Source organism: Carcharhinus amblyrhynchos, chromosome 31 (genome assembly GCF_965287045.1).
Source record: "Carcharhinus amblyrhynchos chromosome 31, sCarAmb.v2.hapA, whole genome shotgun sequence".
Classification (NCBI taxonomy): Eukaryota; Metazoa; Chordata; class Chondrichthyes; order Carcharhiniformes; family Carcharhinidae; genus Carcharhinus; species Carcharhinus amblyrhynchos.
In genome coordinates this window covers 14767546-14788812 of record NC_137354.1, presented here as the reverse complement: position 1 = coordinate 14788812, position 21267 = coordinate 14767546, and the positions used below count along the sequence as shown (strand labels likewise).

At 44.7% G+C, this 21267-nt stretch overlaps 1 protein-coding gene across 1 annotated transcript; it reads left to right on the top strand.

The window, feature by feature from the left end:
* The first annotated feature begins 850 nt into the window (after window positions 1–850).
* LOC145360560 (dual specificity phosphatase 29-like) lies at window positions 851–20927 on the top strand. The gene is made up of 5 exons (XM_080215861.1): window positions 851–1114; window positions 2798–3020; window positions 13884–14044; window positions 16896–17116; window positions 19714–20927. Exons 1-5 carry the CDS (start codon window positions 885–887, stop codon window positions 19911–19913), a joined length of 1035 nt encoding a protein of 344 aa, XP_080071987.1. The 5' UTR covers window positions 851–884; the 3' UTR covers window positions 19914–20927.
* The last annotated feature ends 340 nt before the right edge of the window (window positions 20928–21267 follow it).

Here is a 21267-nt window from a genome sequence, read left to right as displayed (position 1 = left end):
TTAAAGCAAAGCATTCAAAGGTGGGGCAGCACTCAGCTATAGCCAATGAAAACAGGTAACTTGAGCTATTTCAAAATAGGAGGGGAGGAATAATGAGACAGAGTTAAAAGTTGGAAAGTTGGTATCTTTGTTGGCACAGTGTTACCATGGCTTCTGTGATTTGATCCCCTGGACACAGTTCAATGTCATTTCAAAGACAGAGCGGAGCAAGACGTGCCCTGAGCTGGCAAAGCTTAACAACTGCTAGGAGTTTGAGAAATGAGGGACTTGTCTTCACTGCTTTGTGTTAATTATATGTAACCTCTTGCTTAATAAATTCTACTTGACTCATAAATATTAGTTATTTGTACCTTGTTAGACAAAGCATGACTGAGGACCCTCATGTTAGAAATGAAGAATTTAAAGATTCAGAATTTTAATTAAAGGAATTACACATTTTTCTGACTGGACTACTTCCGGGCCAAAGATCACACTGCCCATAAGCCAGTGGAAGACATTCAGCATGGGAATATAATGGACAGCTAGCTGAGTCAATAAATCCTGCAGAGTTGATAGTTTTACCCATTATTCTGCAAGCCAACCTTGCTGCCACCAATAACTAGATGAAGGTTACAGACTGACTTGACCCATTAATGTGACAAGCCATACAGTGTGCAGCCAGCATTGATCCTCATTTATTCTAAATTAAACTGTTGTGGAGTTTATTGAATCCTTTAATACATTTTGCGTTAAAAGCAGAAATGTAAATGTTGTAAAGCATAAAATGGAGTCCACCTTCAATAGACATTTGGCTATGAAACAGAGAAGAGCATGACAGCTGTTTACAAATGTCAAAGGGAGATCAGTAGCATCATTTTCACAGTAAACAAACGTTGGAACGGTGAATGTTGGGAAGAGCTGCCGACAAGTCTTCAAAAGCAATATTCCTGCAGAAACCGAGGGCCATGTCTGCAGCAGAATCACTATCCGGAGACAGTCTTAATCCCTCCATTGGTAACACAATCTGTGATTCGAAAACACCTTCTGTTACGGAACTGGAACGAATACTGGAGAACAGCAGAGCCCAGCTAAACCATGTGGATGAAGTATGGCCTAACCTATATATTGGGGATTTGTAAGTACACTTACACACGCTACGGAGGACTTGTAACAAACAGCACTTGGAGCAAGTAACACGATACAGATTCATTTAAGCACTGGCACTAAAAACCGGAACAAATTAAATTAGCTTTACTGCATTATTTGAAGCTGTTTAGTGTAGACGCAAATACTTGGTGGTGTCTCCATGCTGATAATATGATGGATAAGTTAAAGGACAAATTGAGGCGTTCTGAATGTCCCGCAGTTCACACAGATGATGACGGCAGTCTGCATTAATTTCAGCTTTTGGAAGCTATGTGTTGGCCTGTCAGTCAGTAATCTATGGTGATGACAGGGGTAGAAATGTGTTATTATTTGGTCTCCAGTGATTTATGGTAACTGCAGGGGGGCGCGGGTGGGGGTTGCGAGCATAATGACCTCTTTCTTGTGGGGAGGGTAAGGTTTCTGATAAATGTTTTATTCGTAAGAATCCATCTAACGGCCCAAATGAGAACCATCACTGCTCTCCCAGCGACATTCCGTATAGTTTATTTATTAGTGTCACAAGTAGGCTTACATTAACACTGCAGTGAAGTTGCTGTGGAAATCCCCTAGTCACCACACTCCGGCGCCTGATCGGGTACACTGAGGGAGAATTTAGCATGGTCAAAGCGCCTAACCAGCACATCGTCTGGACCATGGGAGGAAACCGGAGCACCTGGTTATTCCAGAATAACCCCCTTGCCATGCTTTTATATCCCATACCTCAGTTAATAAAGGACCAGGTATTGTGTGCCTTCATGCCCACACTGTCCAGCCACTTTCAGAGATCTGTGGGCATGCACTCCAAGGTTTTTCTGTTCTTCTCTTCTCGACACCCTGTTATTTATTGTGCATTCCTTCTCCAGGTTAGATTTCCCGCAATGAATTATCTCGCAGTTCCCCAGATCGAACTCCATTTGTCACTGGTCCATCCGTCTGACAATCCATTGATATCTTCCTGTGGTCTACAGTTCCTATCTTTATAATCGCTCAAACAGCCAATTTTTGTAGGGCGGTGTTTTCTGGCTGCACTCACTCCCACAGCTGCAAATTCTCGCTCGCGATCAATGGACCTTTGCATAGAATCATAGAATCCCTACAGTACAAAAGGAGGCCATTCAACCCATCGAGTCTGTACCGACCACAATCTCACCCAGGCCCTATTCCCGCAACCCTCATTGACCCTGTCGATCCCCCGACACTAGGGTCAACTTATCATGGCCAATCAACCTAACCCGCACATCTGTCGGACTGTGGGAGGAAACCGGAGCACCTGGAGGAGACCCATGCAGACATGGGGAGAATGTGCAATCTCCACACAGTCAGTGACCTGAGGCCGGAATTGAACCTGGGTCCCTGGCGCTGTGAGGCAGCAGTGCTAACCCATGTGCCATCGTGCTGCCCTTGGTCCGCCGTGTGTGCATGGTCCACCATGATTCCCGTGGCAGGCAGGGCAGAAAAATTCCACCCGTAGTGTCTGAAAACCTCTTAACCCCTGCAGTCCTCCACTGATATATATCTACTCCACAAAGAACAAGGGATCTAGTACTGAACCCTCCGGAAGTACAGCTGGCTGGTGCACACCAGAGACAGTGTTACAGGCTTTCCATATCCTTACAGTAAATTGGACAACATCACAGTGTTGCCTCACATGATTATTCTGTCCTTGTTACAGGCTGATAGCCCATGACAAGAAACAATTGAAGAAGATGGGGATCACTCACGTGTTAAATGCCGCACATTCCAAATGGGGCAGTGTGGGAGATCAAATCTTCTATGGCAAAAAAATTAATTACTACGGCATCGCGGCTGACGATTCCCCAGAATTCGACCTGAGTAAATATTTCTACACTGCTGCTGAACAGATACATCAAACACTGAATACACCAGGTGGTAAGGCATGTTTTGACATTTGTTGGATTTAGATGTGCGAAACAGACTGTGCTGCTATTGGTAAATCTTTTTATTATTTGGAGATACCCAATAAGTAAAGAAGGGTAGTGTGCCTTGGTTTCTGAAATGGGAACATTGACCCCTCCAGTACAAAATTTGGTTCCCTTTTATGGGGAAGCGATGGCCTAGTGGTATTATCGCTAGACTATTAACCCGGAAACGCAGCTAATGTTCTGGGGACCTGGGTTCCAATCCTGCCATTGTGGAATTTGAATTCAATATAAAAAAAATCTAGAATTAAGGATCTACTGATGCCCCTGAAACCATTGTTGGAAAAACCCATCTGGTTCACTAATGTCCTTTGGGGAAGGAAATCTGTCGCCCTTACCTGATCTGGCCTACATGTGACTCCAGAGCCACAGCAATGTGGTTGACTCTCAATTGTCCTCCAAGGGCAACTAGGGATGGACAATATATGCTGGCCAGCCAGTAACATCCATCTCCCATGACTGAATGTATAAAAACAAAGAAGCTGCATCTCCTTCTGGTATCAGAGGAAGGTTGGGAGACAGGCAGGGCTTGAGGGGTAGTGATTGTTGAGACCAGCTACAGAACTGGTAGAAACCTTCTCAAGACTGTAATTATCTCTTATTTGGTCAATGAATTCCAAGGCTCCAGCAGCAACCATCACAAAATTCATCCAGATGTGTGGAAACAATGCTCAGATTCAAACCACAAATTGATCATTTAAATACCCAGTAATAATGTTGGAAAAAGAGAGAAATGGACTAGTTTTATATTATAATCACAGAATTCCCAGCTTGCCCCAATGTTCCTTTAAGAGGTGTGCTCACCCTGCAGGCTGCAGTTTGCTGCCCTGTCTACACGTGTTTCACCGTGCATGACAGCCATGTCTAAAATAAGTTAAAGAGCCCAGGCTGTGTCCTCTGGGAACTGGGTTGACAGATCCTTTGTCCCCTTCACCATCAAGCATCTTAAGGTGCTGAAAATATGGTTTGGAGCGGCAGAAACATGTGCCAAAAACTGGGGAGACCGCATCGCAAAAGTGAGGCAAAAATTGGGCTTGTGGGAGCAATGCTCCCTCTCTATCACCAGAAAAAAACCTGGCCACCCGGTGCCAGGTACTGTCCGTGTTGTTGAATGTGACGCAGGTCTGGCCTATCCCCAAATCCTGCGCAGCAACAGTGACTCAGACCATCTTCAAATTTATCTGGAGATCAAAGATGGATCGTGTCCGGAGGGAGACGATGCACTAGAAAATGGAGGGAAAAACGTCCCCAATGCCGATCTCATCCTGATGGCCACCTTTGTGTGCGGCTGCATCAAGCTGTGCGTAGATCCTCGGTACGCTGACAGCAAGTGCCACTACGTTTTGAGATTCTACCTGTCCCAAGTGTTGCGGAGGATGGGTCTGGCCACACTGCCGCAGGACGCTCCAAGTAGTTGGACTGTACCGCAGCACCTGTCCTTCATGGAGAAATTTTTCTGGAAACATACCTTTGACCACTTGGTGATCAAGCAGTGGTCAGCATGTAATATCCTTGAGGCCCTGAGAGAAAAGGAGATGGTGGATCCTGTTGCATGGTTCGATGAGCGGACTGTCAGTGTCATCTGGCAGAATGCCTCATCACCAGAACTCACAAACAAGCACCAATACCTGGCTTGGCTGGTGGTGAGAAGGGCACTCCCTGTCAGATCCTTTACGCAAGCTCGAGGTCTCAACATCACCGCACGCTGCCCTCGAAGTGGCTGCAGGGCTGATGGGACGGTCACACACCTCCTTGTGGAATGCGCCTTTGCAAAGAAGGTCTGGAGTGAGATGCAGTGGTACTTGTCAAGGTTCTTCCTGAGCAGCTCAGTGACGCAGGACTCTGCTCTACGGGCTGTTTCCAGGGATGCATACTGAGACAAATATCAACTGCTGCTGGATGGTCATCAACTCAGTGAAGGACACACTTTGGTCCGCCTGAAACTTGCTGATCTTCCAATTGAAAGATTTATCCTTGACTGAATGTTGACTACGTGCTGGGGGACGCACTCAAGCTTGGGACAGCCACAGCAAAGGCACAATGGGGAAGTGTAAAACCTCTCAACCGAAGCAGACCGAGGGCCGGATAACTGCAGAGCACCCTCGGCCCGCGTAACCGTGTGCTAATCTGGAAAACAACAGCACACAGTAAAACCTAATGCATGTATATAGTTTCAAATACTGAAATGTAATGAATGTAATGTCCTGTAAGTGAGCATCGTATAGTATTGGAAACATGACTGGTCTTTTTATACACTGTTTGTAATTATTGGCTACGTTGTTTTGCAATGGCTTGCTTGAGAGGTTTTTTATGAATAAAGTATATTTTTGAGATAAAAAAAATTAAAGGGCCCACGGACTCAAACCATTGGCCTGCAGGAGTCAGATTGTCCAGCATCTTGTACTAATGGAGAGCTGTGCTAAGCCCACACTCTATTGGGTATTTGTCAGCGTGATTAGCTCTTTCTCCTTTCACAATCAGTCATCCATATAAAGAACAGTGGCAAGAAAATTACAACTTCTGACATTCGTCAGACTTCTGTTTTGACCTCAGAATTCACTCGAGATGCCAAGAGAGTCGGATTAGTAGCACAAATCCTGAAAAGCCCAGGTTAATGTTGATTTGTTTTGTTTATTTATTAGTCACAAGTAAGGCTTACATTAACGCTGCAATGAAGTTTACTGTGAAGTTCCATTAGCCGCCACAGTCCGGGTCAACGCACCTAACCAGCAGGTCTTTCAGAATGTGGGAGGAAACCCACGCAGACACAGGGAGAATGTGCAGACTCCGGACAAACAGTGACCCAAGCCGGGAGTCGAATCCAGGTCCCTGGCGCTGTGAAGCATCAGTGCTAACCACTGTGCCATCGTGCGGTCAGTTTTAATTAACCTGGTCAATAATTCCCTGAAGATAACCATATTAACAATGTCGTTGATATCTATTTAAACAAGGGCTCTTTAAAGAAAGCAGTGAATAAGATAGAGTTTAGTTTGTGATTTGTACCTCTTTAGTCCTGTTTGATTTGTAGAGGGTGAATCATTACTCAGAGGTGCCAATAGGCCTCTGTTCCTTCAACCACTCTCTGTGTCTGAGGCTGGAGAGAGTTCAGCAGCTTGACCCACTGTGAAGAATGGTTCAACCAATCCTGATCCTGTCAACACTTGTCAATGTGGCAGCGTGGGCTAGAATCTCCATCGGCCTTCCCCCACTCCAGTCCTCAGGTGATATGAGTAAATTTAACCTTCTTAACCAAATAAGCCAATGGGCAGGGCCTTCCCAATTGGGTATAGCTCAGTGCCTACCAGTGCCCTCACTCTCATTGCAACTGGGGAATTTGGCACAGATCTTTTCCATGATTTAGAGATTAACAACATGGGAACATAGAATTGAGGCACAGCAGTAGGCCATTGTCTGTGTGGAGTCTGCATGTTCTCCCCATATCTGCGTGGGTTTCCTCTGGGTGCTCCAGTTTCCTCCCACAGTCTGAAAGATGTGCTGGTTAGGTGCATTGGCCATGCTAAATTCCCCCTCAGTGTACCCAAACAGACGCCGGAGTGTGGCCTCTAGAGGATTTTCACAGTAACTTCATTGCAGTGTTAATGTGAACATACATGTGACTGTGAAAGTGGGCAATATTTGTGTTTAATTCAAGGTGATGATTGAGGACAGGCGCTGGGGGCAATCTGTCTGCTTGTCTCCTGTTGGGAAATGTTCTTCCAGCCTGCTCTGCCATTCAGTAAGACCATGACTGATGATTGTGGTCTCAACTTCACTTTCTTGTCCATCCCCAGTAACACTCATCGTCTATTAAAAATTTGTCTAACTTAGCATTGAATAAGTTCACTGCTCCAGGCTTCACAGCTCTCTGGAGAAGAGAGTCCCACAAAGTAATGACTCTCTGAGAGAAAAATATTCTCCTCATCTCCATCTTAAGTGGTAGGCCTCTTATTCTTAAACTGTGTCCCCTGCCCCTGGCCTCTCTCACGAGATGAAACATTTCCTGGCATCCAAACTATCAAATCCCTGAGGATCCTACAATAAGATCACCTCTCATTCTTCTCATTTTGAATGTAATATTTATGTGACTGGCCTGTAGCTGTAGAATCCAAACTCTCAACCATTCTTATCTTCCTCTTGCAGCAAGGTTACTGGTGCACTGCATTCTGGGTATGAGTAGATCTGCCTCACTGGTCCTGGCCTACATTATGATTTACCACAATCGCTGCCTGCTTGATGCAGTGAACCGAGTCATTTTATACAGACCTATTTCACCCAACCGGGGGTTCCTGCAACAGTTACGCCAACTGGACATAAAGTTAAATGAAGAGAAGAAACTCCAGTCCACAAAAGGTGCAATCTATTCCTCGAATTGCTGAGGGACAACTGATGGGTGCAGTGTCTCTTGCTTAAGGGTTTTACATTAAATGTTTCCTAACTGCGGGCGTGCACAGTTTGATGACATTACTTATTAAAATGAAATCACAATCCTTTCAAGGAGCTTGCAGTTACTTAATCCAAAAATATTCTCTATATCTCTCTGCACTGTCAACATGTCCTATTGTAGGAGCAGACAGTCCCTTCTCTCTATCAGGCTCTTTTTCGTGTTTGTAATTGTCCATTTCCCTGCCATGACAGCAGCTAATCCCCATTCTCAAGGAAACCCTGGAGAGTTTCTCGCAATAGGCAGCATGGTGGCACAGTGATTAGCACTGCTGCCTCACAGCACCAGGGACCCGGGTTCAATTCCACCCTCGGGTGACAGTCTATGTGGAGTTTGCACATTCTCCCCGTGTCAACATGGGTTTCCTCTGGATGCTCTGGCTTCTTCCCAAAGTCCAAAGATATGCGTGTTAGGTTGATTGGTCATGCTAAATTGCCCGTAGTGTCAGGGGGATTAGCAGGGTAAATACATGGGGTAATGGGAATAGGCCCTGGGCAGGATTGTGATCGGTACGGACTCGATACGCCAAGTGAGCTCATTCTGTACTGTAGGGATTCTATGATTCGGTGATTCTATATCCCACAGTGGCACAATGGTTAGCACTGTTTCCTCACAACACCAGGGACCCAGGTTCAATTCCTGGCTTAGGTGACTGTCTGTGTGGAGTCTGCGTGTTCTCCCTGTGAATGTGTGGGTTTCCTCCCACAGTCCGAAAGACATGCTGGTTAGGTGCATTGGCCATGCTAAATTCCCCCTCAGTGGGCCCAAACAGGGACTGGAATATGGCAATTAGGGGATTTTCACAGTAGCTTCATTGCAGTGTTAATGTGAACCTATTTGTGACATGTGACTGTGAAAGTGGGCAGTATTTGTATTTAATTCAAGGTGATGTGAGGACAGTCACTGGGGACAATCTGTCTGCTCGTCTCCTGTTGGGAAATGGTCTCCACTGAATGTCCATCTGAGAGAAGGAATTAAGATATGGTTGGGTATTTTTCCTTTCAGAAACAATCAAAGTTGAGGTACAATTTGTTGTAATAGTATTACAATATTAAAGAATATTTTGGAATATTGTCAAGGCTAATTAATTATTCTGGCTATCTATTATCATCATTCCAATATTTAAGGGGTATTTATGGAATTTTCTGCTTAGTTAACATTTAGTCCAGGATTTTCCTGACAACTCATTTCCTTTGGATTAATCAGTTCCTTTATAATCTTTTACACTGTTAACATGTTGTCAGCAGCTCACAGTTTCAGAGAAGAAGGCGACTCACTTCCATAAGAGTTGGTTGTAACATCATTGTGATGATAATGAGTTCACTCCTTGCTCTCTGATTCAAAAAGGACACTTGACTGAAACATTCCCCCCTCCCAATTTTCCAACCTAGCGGAACTTTAGCCATTCCTTCCATTGCATCTCTTCAAAGGCTTCCCCGCTGAATGCCAGCCTGGTTTGATCAGTCTTTAGTCCCACCTCTTGCTTCCTGGCAGTTACCCAGGCTGACATCTGGCAGTAACCGGAGATGCTTTGTGTAGGTTGGGAGAGGACATTGCTCGCAGACACGGTGTCACATGTTTCACCCAGTAAACCGATAGGGGAGGGAATGCACACTATCTCGCTTTTTAACCAGGGAACGGAGTAAGGAAGGGGAGTCTGCAAAAGTGCATTCACAGTCCTACATAAAGAACCAAAGTCGGTAAGTTCACAAATGACTTCTCTCTTAGTGGGGGATAGAGATTATATCGGCTCAATTCTTTTACATGTCTGGTGACGGAGAGGATTCTACATTTTAGACGCGGGTAGTTGCACTTAGTGGAACAAATGTTCAGCGGCCGGAGAGCTAAATGATTTTCCTCACCATGAGCAGGCTGATCTTTGTCAAACCTTTTAGCAGCCAATGAGTTAAGCAGTCATTGTTGTAAAATGTTGGCTGTAAACATGTCCCCGGTGTGTCCCACAAAAGCGAATGAATAAAGCAGGTTAGTAAAGGCCGAGTGGCCCATGATTCAGTGCTGTAATGGACTGTCTCAAGACAATAGAATGCAAACTCACATCTGCCTGGATGTCCTGGTACCTCTGTCAACACCTAATCAATGAAGGAGTAACAAAGAGGTTAATGTCCTCAGAAACCAAATAGAAACCTCATAGCTGTCTCCCTTGGTCAGAGGATAAAATTACTCCCAAGTCTCAGTGACTTTTCGCAGTTATTTAACTACCCTTAATACATTAGTCATTTTCACTGTACCCAGCAATGTAAGTAAAACATTCAATCTAATAAATTTTAAACAAAAATAAATAAGTAGCTGGTATGGTTTCCACAAGCTATTCTTTGACTATTTTTAAACATTGCTTAAATCTTTTTCAGCGGAAAGTCCAGGAGAAATCAACATTGGTTTCCGAAAGCGGGTTTATTTTTATGCGCGTGGGGATTGAAGTCAGGGTGTGAATTCTACAATTGGCTACAATTATACTTAGCATGGCTTTGTCTGGCTTCTAATGTTGCACATACGCAATAAATAGAAGCCAGTTGTAGGCCCTGACCACAGCTCTAACTGTGATGACCAAATACAGCACAGACCCAGAAAGAGGCCAGTCTTAGCTACGAGAATGCCAATAAATTGATACAATGGGCGGCACAGTAGCACAGTGGTTAGCACTGCTGCCTCACAGCACCAGGGAACTGGCTTCAAATCCCAGCTTGGGACATTATCTGTATGAGCCTGCACATTCTCCTCGTGTATGCGTGGGTTTCTTCCGGGTGTTCCGGTTTCCTCTCTCAGTCCAAAAGATGTGCTGCTTAGGTGGATTGGCAGTGCTAAATTCTCCCTCAGTGGACCCGAACAGGCACCAGAGTGTGGCGACTAGGGGGGTTTTCACAGCAACTTCATTGCAGTGTTAACGTAGGCACTAATAAATAAACTTTAAAGAGATGCTGACTTTCAGAGACAAGACTTGCATTTATATATTATAAATCATTCCCAATGTCCCAAAGCACTTTACAGCCGATGTGTAGTTGTAATGCAGGAAGCAGTGCTGTCAACTTGTACACAGTAAGTTCCCTGAAAGTACAGAGAGGTAAACGACTCGATCATCTGTTCAATGTTAATAAAAACCAAATGCTGCAGATTCTGGAGTTCTGAAACAAAAACCTCAAAATGATGGAAAAACTCAGCAGGTTTGGCAGCATCAGTGGAGAGTTAATAGGCAGAATTTTAGCCGCAGGCAAGATCGGAAAATCCCAGCCATGGGTAAGGTCAGAGAATCCCAGTCACGGGCAAAATCGGAGAATCTCAGCCAATGTTGCGAGTCCAATAAGACTCTTCTTCAGAACTTGTTCTGTTTTGCAGAAGTTCCTCAGTACTGCGCTAGTGTGCCAGCCTAGAGTGAGCGCTGACTGTGCAGCAGTCCCTCAGTATTGTGTTAGTGTACCAGCCTAGAGTGAGCTCTGACTGTGCAGCAGTCCCTCAGTATTGTGTTAGTGTACCAGCCTAGAGTGAGCGCTGACTGTGCAGCAGTCCCTCAGTATTGTGTTAGTGTACCAGCCTAGAGTGAGCGCTGACTGTGCAGCAGTCCCTCAGTATTGTGTTAGTGTACCAGCCTAGAGTGAGCGCTGACTGTGCAGCAGTCCCTCAGTATTGTGTTAGTGTACCAGCCTAGAGTGAGCGCTGACTGTGCAGCAGTCCCTCAGTATTGTGTTAGTGTACCAGCCTAGAGTGAGCGCTGACTGTGCAGCAGTCCCTCAGTATTGTGTTAGTGTACCAGCCTAGAGTGAACTCTGGGCTGTGACAGAATGCCCAGAAGAAGAGGTGGTTTGAGAAACAAAAGTCTTCATACAGAGGTGAAGGTGGAGGGTTGCTTCTCTGAACCCTGGGTTAAGTTGCACCCTTATAAAACACAGTGCAAATCTATCATTCAAACACTTCTGTGGCTTTGCCCTTTTCTGAAAATCTAGGTAGAAGTTCTGTTACAGATCAAGAGAATTAATATTCGTATCTAAAGTAACTTCAGCAATTAAATTGCAATTTCCAACAAAGACACTTACAGGGTAACAGTCAACAACAAGAAATGATTCACATAATAATTAACATATTTTATATAAAAGCTGATAGTAATAGTTCATTACATTCATTACTGGCAGAGCTTTGAGGCAGAGGGTCTAGACATAAGGACACAGGTTAATGTCCTCATTGATCTTCTCAGCAGTGAATGGGGAAGACAGATGGATTCTATCTCATCTTCTTTTAATTATTATTGCTGCTACCCAATGGCTGGGAAGCAATGGGAGACATGATGGAGTACTCTTTATCCTTGACTGTCTTTGCCTCCCATCTGTGGGTGTGAGTGACTGATAAAGGGGGAAAATGAGAGAAGTAAAAAAATAGAGGCAGCAGCGTTGAACCAAATGAGATATTTCCATAAGACACACGGGAATCAAATACTCTTTCAGAATTTGGACCCACCTCTATCCTAATGATTCATAATGACACATCAAAATATACTACAACCTACATTTGTTTTGCAACTTTAGTTCAAGGCTCATGAACTGTGTGTCAGTGAAGGGAGAACCCTCTGTGTAGAGAGCATTTCAGGGCTAGATACAGTGAAATCAGTGGCACAGTGGTTAGTTAGCACTGCTGCTTCACAGCTCCAGGGACCTGGGTTCGATTCCCGGCTCAGGTCACTGTCTGTGTGGAGTTTGTACATTCTCCTCGTGTCTCTGTGGGTTTCCTCTGGGTATTCCAGTTTCCTCCCACAGTCCGAAGGTGTGTGGGTTAGATTGATTGGCCATGCTAAGAAATTGCCCCTTAGTGTCCAGGGATGCGTAGGTTAGAGGGATCAGTGGGTAAAATATATAGGGATAGGGGGGTAGGGCCTGGGTGGGATTGTGGTTGGTGCAGAATTTATGAGCCGAATGGCCTGTTTCTGCACTGTAGGGTTCGATGATCCTATGGAACTAATTCCCCTGGTTCAGAAGCTAGAACAAGGTGCTGCAAGTTGAAGACTAGCCGGAGGCTATTTCAGATCCATTTGCATTAGGTAGGGTGTCAAAAGCTATGGAACAAAGACATGGGAATAGAGTGAAGGTGTAAATCAGTCCCGGACTAAGAGAAAAAGGCAGAGCCAGCTCGAGGGGCTGAATGGCTAGTTCCTGTCCTGTGACTAATCATTTCGCCTTTCAGAGTCAAATTTGACAGGGTCAGAGAATTGGCCAAAGCCAGGCTGTGAGTCCTTGCAAACTTAGAAAACCATAAAATGTTGTATAAGTCTGTTCGCAAATAAATCGAGAGGGAGGGATAAAGAGTACCCAGTTACACTAATATCATTTTGGAATAGATTTAGTCATCAGACTCTGTCACAGTGGCTCTTGTGGATAAGATCAGGAAGAAAATGAAGCTCGACTGGAAAAGTTGCCAACAATTAACTTTCAGTCTTTTTGTTAGGTCAGAGTAATATTGTACCTCAGGGTGAACTGTATTCAGTAATAACACATTATACCCAACACTGGGTAACCGATCAGACACCACAGTCAATCCAAAGATTCCCCTAGACGGCCACTAACTGGCCATCCGGCATTTGACTAGACAGTCAGACAGAGTGGGATCAGAGCAAACAGGACCCTCAGATTCTGTTACCCCCCCCCCCCCCCCTCACTCCACCGAGAAACATAAAATCCAACCTCACTGTCTGACTCTGTTTACACAGAGCGGAAATCCAAAAGATCAAGCCGTAAATATTCAAAACAAAACCCCAAATACTTGCTGTTAAAGAAAGCGTGTAACAGCCAAACAAACTATCCAGGGTATTTATCAATGGTAAAACAGAAAGGCAGCTTCAGTAATAAATTAAAGTTTATCTATTGGTCACAAATAAGGCTTACATTAACACTACAATGAAGCTACTGTGAAATTCCTCTAGACGCCACAGTCCGGAGCCTGTTTGGGTCAATTCATCTAACCAGCACGTCTTTCAGAATGTGGGAGGAAACCCACACAGACACGGGGAGAACATGCAAACTCCACACAGACAGTGACCCAAGACACGAATCAAACCCAGGTCCATGGCGCTGTGAAGAAGCAGTGCTAACCACTTTGCCAACTGTGTCCCCCCCCCACTCTACTACCATGCTACTTGCCACTGTGCTACCGTGTGCCCCCCCCGCCAATGTGTTGCCCATATCTCAGGTAGAGAGTCTGCATAGCAAATTTGCAGCTGGATTACAAGAAGAGATAAAGCAGCGACTCTCAAACTGATTCAACACTCATTTCCATTCACCTTCTTGGGCCTTTATTCTTTACCTTTTGAATCATCTGCAGAAACAGAGAGGACAACATTTAAAGGAATGATGATAACATCAATAAATCTTGCATTTCAGGATGGCAGCATTGAAGAAGGATTTTGCATCATGTCTACTTTAAAGATGAGAGATGAGGATTATGAGCCTCCCAGTATCCCAGAGCTCAACCACCTCCTGTGGACCAGAACTTCATGTGGACATGTGGATCAGGTTTGGCCGAACCTACACCTCGGAGACGCGTAAGATCCAAGTTACAAAAATATTGCTGAGTTATCTGCCTTAGTCACGTGAAAAGTAGGGGGGGGGCGGTGGGAAACGAGGGTATTTTAGAAAAGAGCTTGTTTCCAATGGGAGAAGGTTCCAGTGATCGGCAGTCTCACAATTTTAACCACTGGGTTTCAATTGCATGACACTGCCAGCAGGGGGCAAGCGGGTGGCTACGACCCCTCAACCTCTTCTAGGTAAGCAAGTGAGGAGGGCGGTGGTGGGGTGATTGGGAGGACGGAATGGCAGCGAGGGACCATGGGTCAGGAGTAGGACCCGAAAGGTCATTGATGCCCCTCTAAGTACCAAAAAAAGAAGAGTTTCAAATCTATTTTAACTTACAACAAACCAGGTCAATGCTGCTTAACATGCTTGGGCTCTCACCAGCTTTAGGTGACTATCTCATTTGCCTGCACAACGATTTAAATTGGAACTGATCAGAACCTGGGCGGTGAAGAACCTGCTTAATTTTAACAATGGTACGGAGATGCCAGTGTTGGACTGGGGTAAACACAGTAAGAAGTCTCACAACACCAGGTTAGAGTCCAACCAGTTTATTTAATAGTATTTTATTTAATAGTAAGTAGTTTATTTAGTAGTAAACCCACAAGCTTTTGGAAACACTATTCCTTTGTCAGGTGTGTGGAAAGTTCTCCAGAACTCTCCAGAAAAAACTTTCCACACACCTGACAAAGGAACAGCGTTTCCGAAAGCTGGTGGGTTTACTATCAAATAAACTGGTTGGACTTTAACCTGGTGTTGTGAGACTTCTTACTAATTTTAACAATCTAGCTGCTTAATTTTAATGACCCACCTGCCTGATTTTTAGCATCAGTAGAGGTGTTCACTGAATTATTATAGCTAGTTTCACTGTTCTTTTTAAGGTTTGTTTATATTGTACATACCTGTAACTTCATTTGTTTATTTAGTTTCAGGTGCATAAAGCTAATTCCATGTTCTACCCAAACTATTCTGCTTGGGATATGGGTCTTAGCTCAGGCAGTATTCAGGGACGCCTTCGATGGGTGTTAGGCCCCTTGGGCTAATGATAATGAGAGCATCTGTTTAGGAATTCTGTTCTGCAATTAGTGAGAAAGTAGATTAGCTTTACAAGCTCCATGGCAGCCTATCTAATGGAAGATGAGGCTGGTTAGTTTTTTACCCCACTGAACTTAATATGGAGCAGAAAGGCTGGTGTGACCTCCTCCTCCCTCCCCCCACATCCAGCCTCCCAAACCTAACCCCAAGGATTTACCTGAAGACCACCATCGAAGTCAGATGATTATGCTACAGACCCAGCTGGCAAGTCGCACTGAAACATAAAATCAATACCTGCGAGATGGCCCATTCTGGCAATGCGGGCCTGGACATTTCATCCAAGGATCAGGAGTCAGGGAAATTCCCAGCCTTCCCACCCTCCATGGGAGAACGTGCCCTCAAGTACGGGGTTTTCGTTGTGAGGGGACGCAAATGCATGTTGCGGTCCAGTTGGCCGTTCACAGAAAATGTTTAAAGGCAGCCACAAGGCAGCTGAGTGCTGAGGGTGGGCTGTTTAAAAGGTCTGCCTCGGTTCTGTAGCAGGAGAACGGAAAGGTTCTCTGGCAATTGCACGCCCCACACACTCTTCGTGCCCCATCCATGCCACCTCATGCCCCCCAACCACTCCCAATGGCCCCTCATGCCTTCCATGCCAAGCTATGGCCCTTCCATGCCCGTTCATCCATTATACACCATGTATAACAATGAATTGAATAATGACAAAAGAATGTGTTTAGAAAAAAGCTTTAAAAAGAGCCCACTGAAATTTCCACTTTCTTGAAAACTGCAACAGCCCAATAAAAGTATCAATCATCAGCACTCATTACCATATCAATAGCAGAAATTTATAAGCATTTAAAACTTCTTACCCTTGAGTAAATGTTTTAACATAAGAACATAAGAAATAGGAGCAGGAGTAGGCCATCTAGCCCTTCGAGCCTGCCCCGCCATTCAATAAGATCATGGCTGATCTGTCGTGGCTCAGTTCCACATTCCCGCCCTCTCCCCATAACCCCTAATCCCCTCGCTTATCAAAAACCCATCAACCCGCGTCTTAAAAATATTTAGCGAGGCAGCCTCCACCACTTCAATGGGCAGAGAATTCCAGAGATTCACCTCCCTTTGAGTGAAGAAGTTCCTCCTCAACTCCGTTCTAAACCGCCCCCCCTTTACCTTGAGGCTGTGCCCCCTAGTCCTACTGTCCTTTCTGAGCGGGAAGAGTCTCTCCACCTCTATCCTATTCTCTGGGGCTCAGGTGTTTTAATAGTGTAATGGATGCCTGGGCCCTCAGCCAAGAATGCATGATGAGGATTGACTAAAAACCCAGCAATCTGTTAACCTGTTGAAACTGCTGAGCCCCAGGGAACACACTGCTTGATTGATAGCTCTGATTCTCAGGTCTATGCTGTCAATTTCACAATGGTTATTTACACAAGAGAAGCTCCTCCCCAGGGTGCCATGACGCACATCTCTTTGAAAACCTGACTCCATGAACATTGTGACGGACTAGTGCATGTCTACCCTGCCAGGTCAGGAGAGCAGGATACACAATATTGACCGGAACAAGCCCACACTGTAAGGGTGACTTCTGGAATTCAAAAACCCCGGGAATGAGGTTGGAAATCCAGGAATTGGATCTCACCCACCATTTCTAAACGATCCCCGACTAGGTGAAAATCAAGCCCTTGGTCTGGGCAGTGAAATGGCCAATCATCAGAACCAAACATGATACGTTTTTAGCTCTGAATGTTCTCAATGAGATTAACACAATGGTTTAATGTTCTCCAGGTGGACAGCTCGAGATAGGGCCACTTTAAAGAGATTAAGGATTACCCACATTCTCAATGCTGCTGATGGAAAGTTCAATGTTAACACTGGAGCCTCATATTACAAGGACATGGGAATACATTACTATGGAGTGGAAGCTTTCGATGACCCAAATTTCAATCTTAGTCCCTTCTTTTACCCAGCCGCTAAATTCATCAGAGCTGGACTAAACGCAGTTGGTGGTAAGTAGATGTTTAACGCAGTTTGAAAGTAAGATTGGAAATCAATCTTCCCACTTGGCTGCTTCCTGATGTGCCGGTTTTACCCCATTTATGTTTGTGATGGAATAACTAGTGAGGGAATATTCCAGGATCCTCTGCAGGATATTAAGAATCCACAGATGACCAGGAAACCATTGTCAATTGTCGGAAAAACCCATCTGGTTCACTAAATCTAAACCTATTAAGTCTGTTTATTATTGTCACAAGTAAACTTACATTCACACTGCGATGAAGTTAGTATGAAAATCTCCTAGTTGCCACACTCCAGCACCTGTTCGGGTACACCAAGGGAGAATTTCGCGTGGCCAATGCACCTTTCTTCGGAGTGTGGGAGGAAACCAGAGCACCCACAGGAAACCCACGCAGGGACGGGGAGGACATGCAGACTCCACACAGACAGTGAACCAAGCCGGGAATCAAACTCGGGTACCTGTGAGGCAGCAGTGGAAATCTTCCATCCTTACCTGGTCTGGCCTACATGTGACTCCAGAGCCACAGCAATGTGGTTGACTCTCAACCGCACTTGGGCAACTAGGGATGGGCAATAAATGTCCGCCACCCAGCAACACCCATGTCCCACGAATAAATAAAAAAGGAACAAAGTGGAATTCCACCTGGCACAAATGTATTGAAAGCAGCTCTGTTGAATGCACTAGTTGAACTCTTTGTATGAGGCAGTGGAAGGTATGATAGTCCATGGGGCCTGATCTATGAAAAGGCCACTCTGAGAAAGCCAGACTTTAATTGTTGAACTCGTACGAAGGGAGATGATGGAGACGAAAGCAGTTTTTCTCTGAACTGTTGGTTGCTATGGTATCAGGCCCCTATAAGCCTGGTGTTCCTGTCCACATTGATAATTGGCAGTTTGTAAAATTATCCTTGGGCTTGAAGGATTATAAGATGCAGAATGAGTGAAAAAAATGATAATATGAACTAGCTGTAATCAGTTTCTAGCAGAAAAGATAGGATTAAAGATTAACATGTTGTCTAATACTAAATATTAATTTACACTATATAAAACGATTGCTCAGCAAGGCAGCATCTTATGAAGGAGAACACATCAGGCGAGAAGGATAAAAACAGAGAAACTAGAAACAGGACGAGGCCATTTGGCCCTTCGAGCCTGCTCCACCATTCATTATGATGATGACTGATCATCAAATTCATTCCTCCTTCCCCCCATATTCCTTGATCCCTTTTAGCCCCCTAAAGATGCCTAAGAAATTATAAAATTTTGACCTCCCTCGGAGGAGGCCTCACATCATTCACCTGCATTTATATAGCTCCTTTCACATAGAAATAAGAAGCTGCTTCACAGAGATAGGAAAAAACACAGATAGTGAGCCAAGGGGGAAAGACAGGAATGGTTTCTGACAATTTGGATAATATTATCCTGCCTTCTCACTTGTTCTCCTACACATAGGATCATAGAATCCCTACAGTACAGAAGGAGGCACATCAAGATTGCACTAACCACAATCCCACCCAGGCCCTATTCCCCTAACCCCAAACATTTATCCTAGCTAGTTCCTCTGACACTAAGGACATGGGGAGAACGTGCAGACTCTGCACAGACAGTGACCCAAGCCGGGAATCGAAGCTGGGTCCCAGGTGCTGTGAGGCAGCAGTGCTAACCACTGTACCACCGTGTCACCCCCACATATATAGACAACAACATGAATATCATTCACAGGAGGTTGCGATGACAGTAGCTATTTGGAAATGTGTGTTGGAACCAGCATTTGTTCCGTTTCCATAATTATTGATGTAGAAAGCAAACACACACAAGTTAAAAGTACCCATTATTGTACCATTCTTCAAGCCAGCATTCTGGTGACCTTTGTAAGGCACCCAACTCACTGCCAAATGCCGCCTAGAATTAGGCCAATGACAATTTGCAACTGGATTGAGACAATACAAACTAACATCACTCGGGACATCTGCAGCCAGGGGAGAAGTTGGAACAGCCACGGCTTAGTCTGGGCTGGGTGCAATCTCAGGTCACAGGAGTGAAAGAATAGCATAGCTAACCCCCGTTGTAGCACTTAAATTGTTAACTAGACGAAGTGAATCTAGAAATCATTTCAAGAGAGATGACGGGCAGTACTGTAGCACAATAGTTAGAACTGCTACCTCACAGCGCCAGGGAGCCGGGTTTGATTCTCGGCTTGGGTCACTGTCTGTGTGGAGTCTGCACATTCTCCCCATGTCTGTGTGGGTTTCCTCAGGGTGCTCCACTTTCCTCCCCACTGTCCGAAGACGTGCGGGTTAGGTGGATTGGCCGTGCTAAATTGCCCCTTAATGTCAGGGGGACTAACTAGGGAAAATGCATGGGGTTATAGGGATAGGGCCTGGGTGGGATTGTGATTAGTGCAGTCTCGATGGGCTGAATGGCCTCATACTGCACTGTAGGATTCTATGAATAAAGAGCTATTATAGGATAACACGAGCAAGTTAGTGGAATAACCACCTCATATCTTAGGTCACCTGATTTAGAAAATCAGTCACTCTAACATCCAGCATTGTGTGCTGATATGGGGGTTTATTGTGTTTTGCAGGGAAAGTATTTGTTCACTGCGCTATGGGAATCAGTCGCGCTGCGACTCTGGTCCTTGCGTTTCTAATGATCTGTGAAAAGATGACTCTTGTTCAGGCGATTAAAACAGTGAGCGCCCATCGAAATGTTTCCCCCAACAACGGCTTCCTCAGTCAACTCCGAGAGCTTGACAAAGACCTCATGAGAGAACGGAAAAGATGACAGGACCCCGAACGCTAAAGGCATGATTACCTCACCAAGGCTTCATTTGCAAAGTGACGCTGTTGAAAGGAATTCTACACACCAAAAATAAACGGAGATTGAATGAACTTTCAATTCAGTTCAGCATCTTTCTGGGCATCTGTGAACTGATGGGCTGTTGTTTATTAGATTGATTTAGCTTTATCAGCACCCAAGCTTACTGTTTGTATTTTATCTTCTGGGTCAGTAATAATGGTTCAATCAAAATTCCTGAACACTGATGCAGTGGAATAAATAGTTCAGAGATTTGTGGTTTGATGTAATGTGTCTAAGATAATAATCCTTATTTATAAGTGTTTGAGGATTTAATAAAGACTTTCTCTGGTGACTTTAACGACCATTGCACACGCCAAGACACTTTACAATCAATGAAGCACTTTTGGAGTGGGGTCACTGTTGGAAACTCAGCTGCCAATTTGCGCACAGCAAGCTCACACAAATAGCAAAGTGGTAATGACCATGTGTAATGTTAATTGAGGGATAAGAATGTTCCAGAAGACTGGGAAGAAATCTTTTCTTCATCCTCAAAACAGGATTTTATTACCTGAGAAAGGCCTTAGTTTAATGTTTTATCCAAATAACGCACCTGCCTAGTTTGTTGTGTTTGAGTCCTGGACTGGGATATAAACTCGAGAACCTGACAACTCAGAATAAAGAGCAACTGAGCCTAATAGAGCAGTACAGGTTTGTGGGCAGCCTTATTTGTTTCAAGTTAACGTTGACCGGATTGGGAATGTGAGGAAACTCCACTCTGCCATCCAAGAGGTCAACACAACAGGGATGTCCACAGATAGACCTTACACTGAGAGTCAGGAAAACTCGAAGGTTTATCTCATGTCTAATGGACAGCCAGCATTTATGAAGATGCCCACAATTATTTTTCCTTAGTGTTTCTAGCTGGTTTGCAGCACATGTTTATCCATATTATGTATTTATCTCTAAAAGTATTAATAAATTGCAATGTGTTATAATCAACCATCAATTGTCCTGTGGTTCCAATTCATTGTAAACACTTCAACATCTTGTTTCTATTTATTCGTCACAGTTTTTTTTTGCCTTTGTAATGTGGTGAGGCTGCATTTAATATTCTCCTCAGTGTTCCCTAGAGGAGGGTGGTGGTGGTGCCCCCCCCCCTCTCTCCATGAATAGATGTGAGGGCTTTTCCATGGGAATTTCATAGTTTTGAACTAGCAAAAATGGAAGGATAATATTCCTACATCCTGGAATATTTGTTGTTGCAGAGGGGAGGGAAGAGGAGGAGCAGGGGGGCGGGCCAGATTGTTCTCCGGGAGGGGGGTGGGGGGGGGGGGGGGGG

What these genes read in the sequence shown, in the direction of transcription:
- LOC145360560 (XM_080215861.1), top strand. Translation starts at nt 885, where the DNA reads ATGTTGGGAAGAGCTGCCGACAAGTCTTCAAAAGCAATATTCCTGCAG. An exon ending in TGAATACACCAGGTGGTAAG is followed by an intron (nt 3,021 to 13,883) that starts GCATGTTTTGAC and finishes CTTGCATTTCAG; the next exon opens with GATGGCAGCATTGAAGAAGG. An exon ending in AACCTACACCTCGGAGACGC is followed by an intron (nt 14,045 to 16,895) that starts GTAAGATCCAAG and finishes AATGTTCTCCAG; the next exon opens with GTGGACAGCTCGAGATAGGG.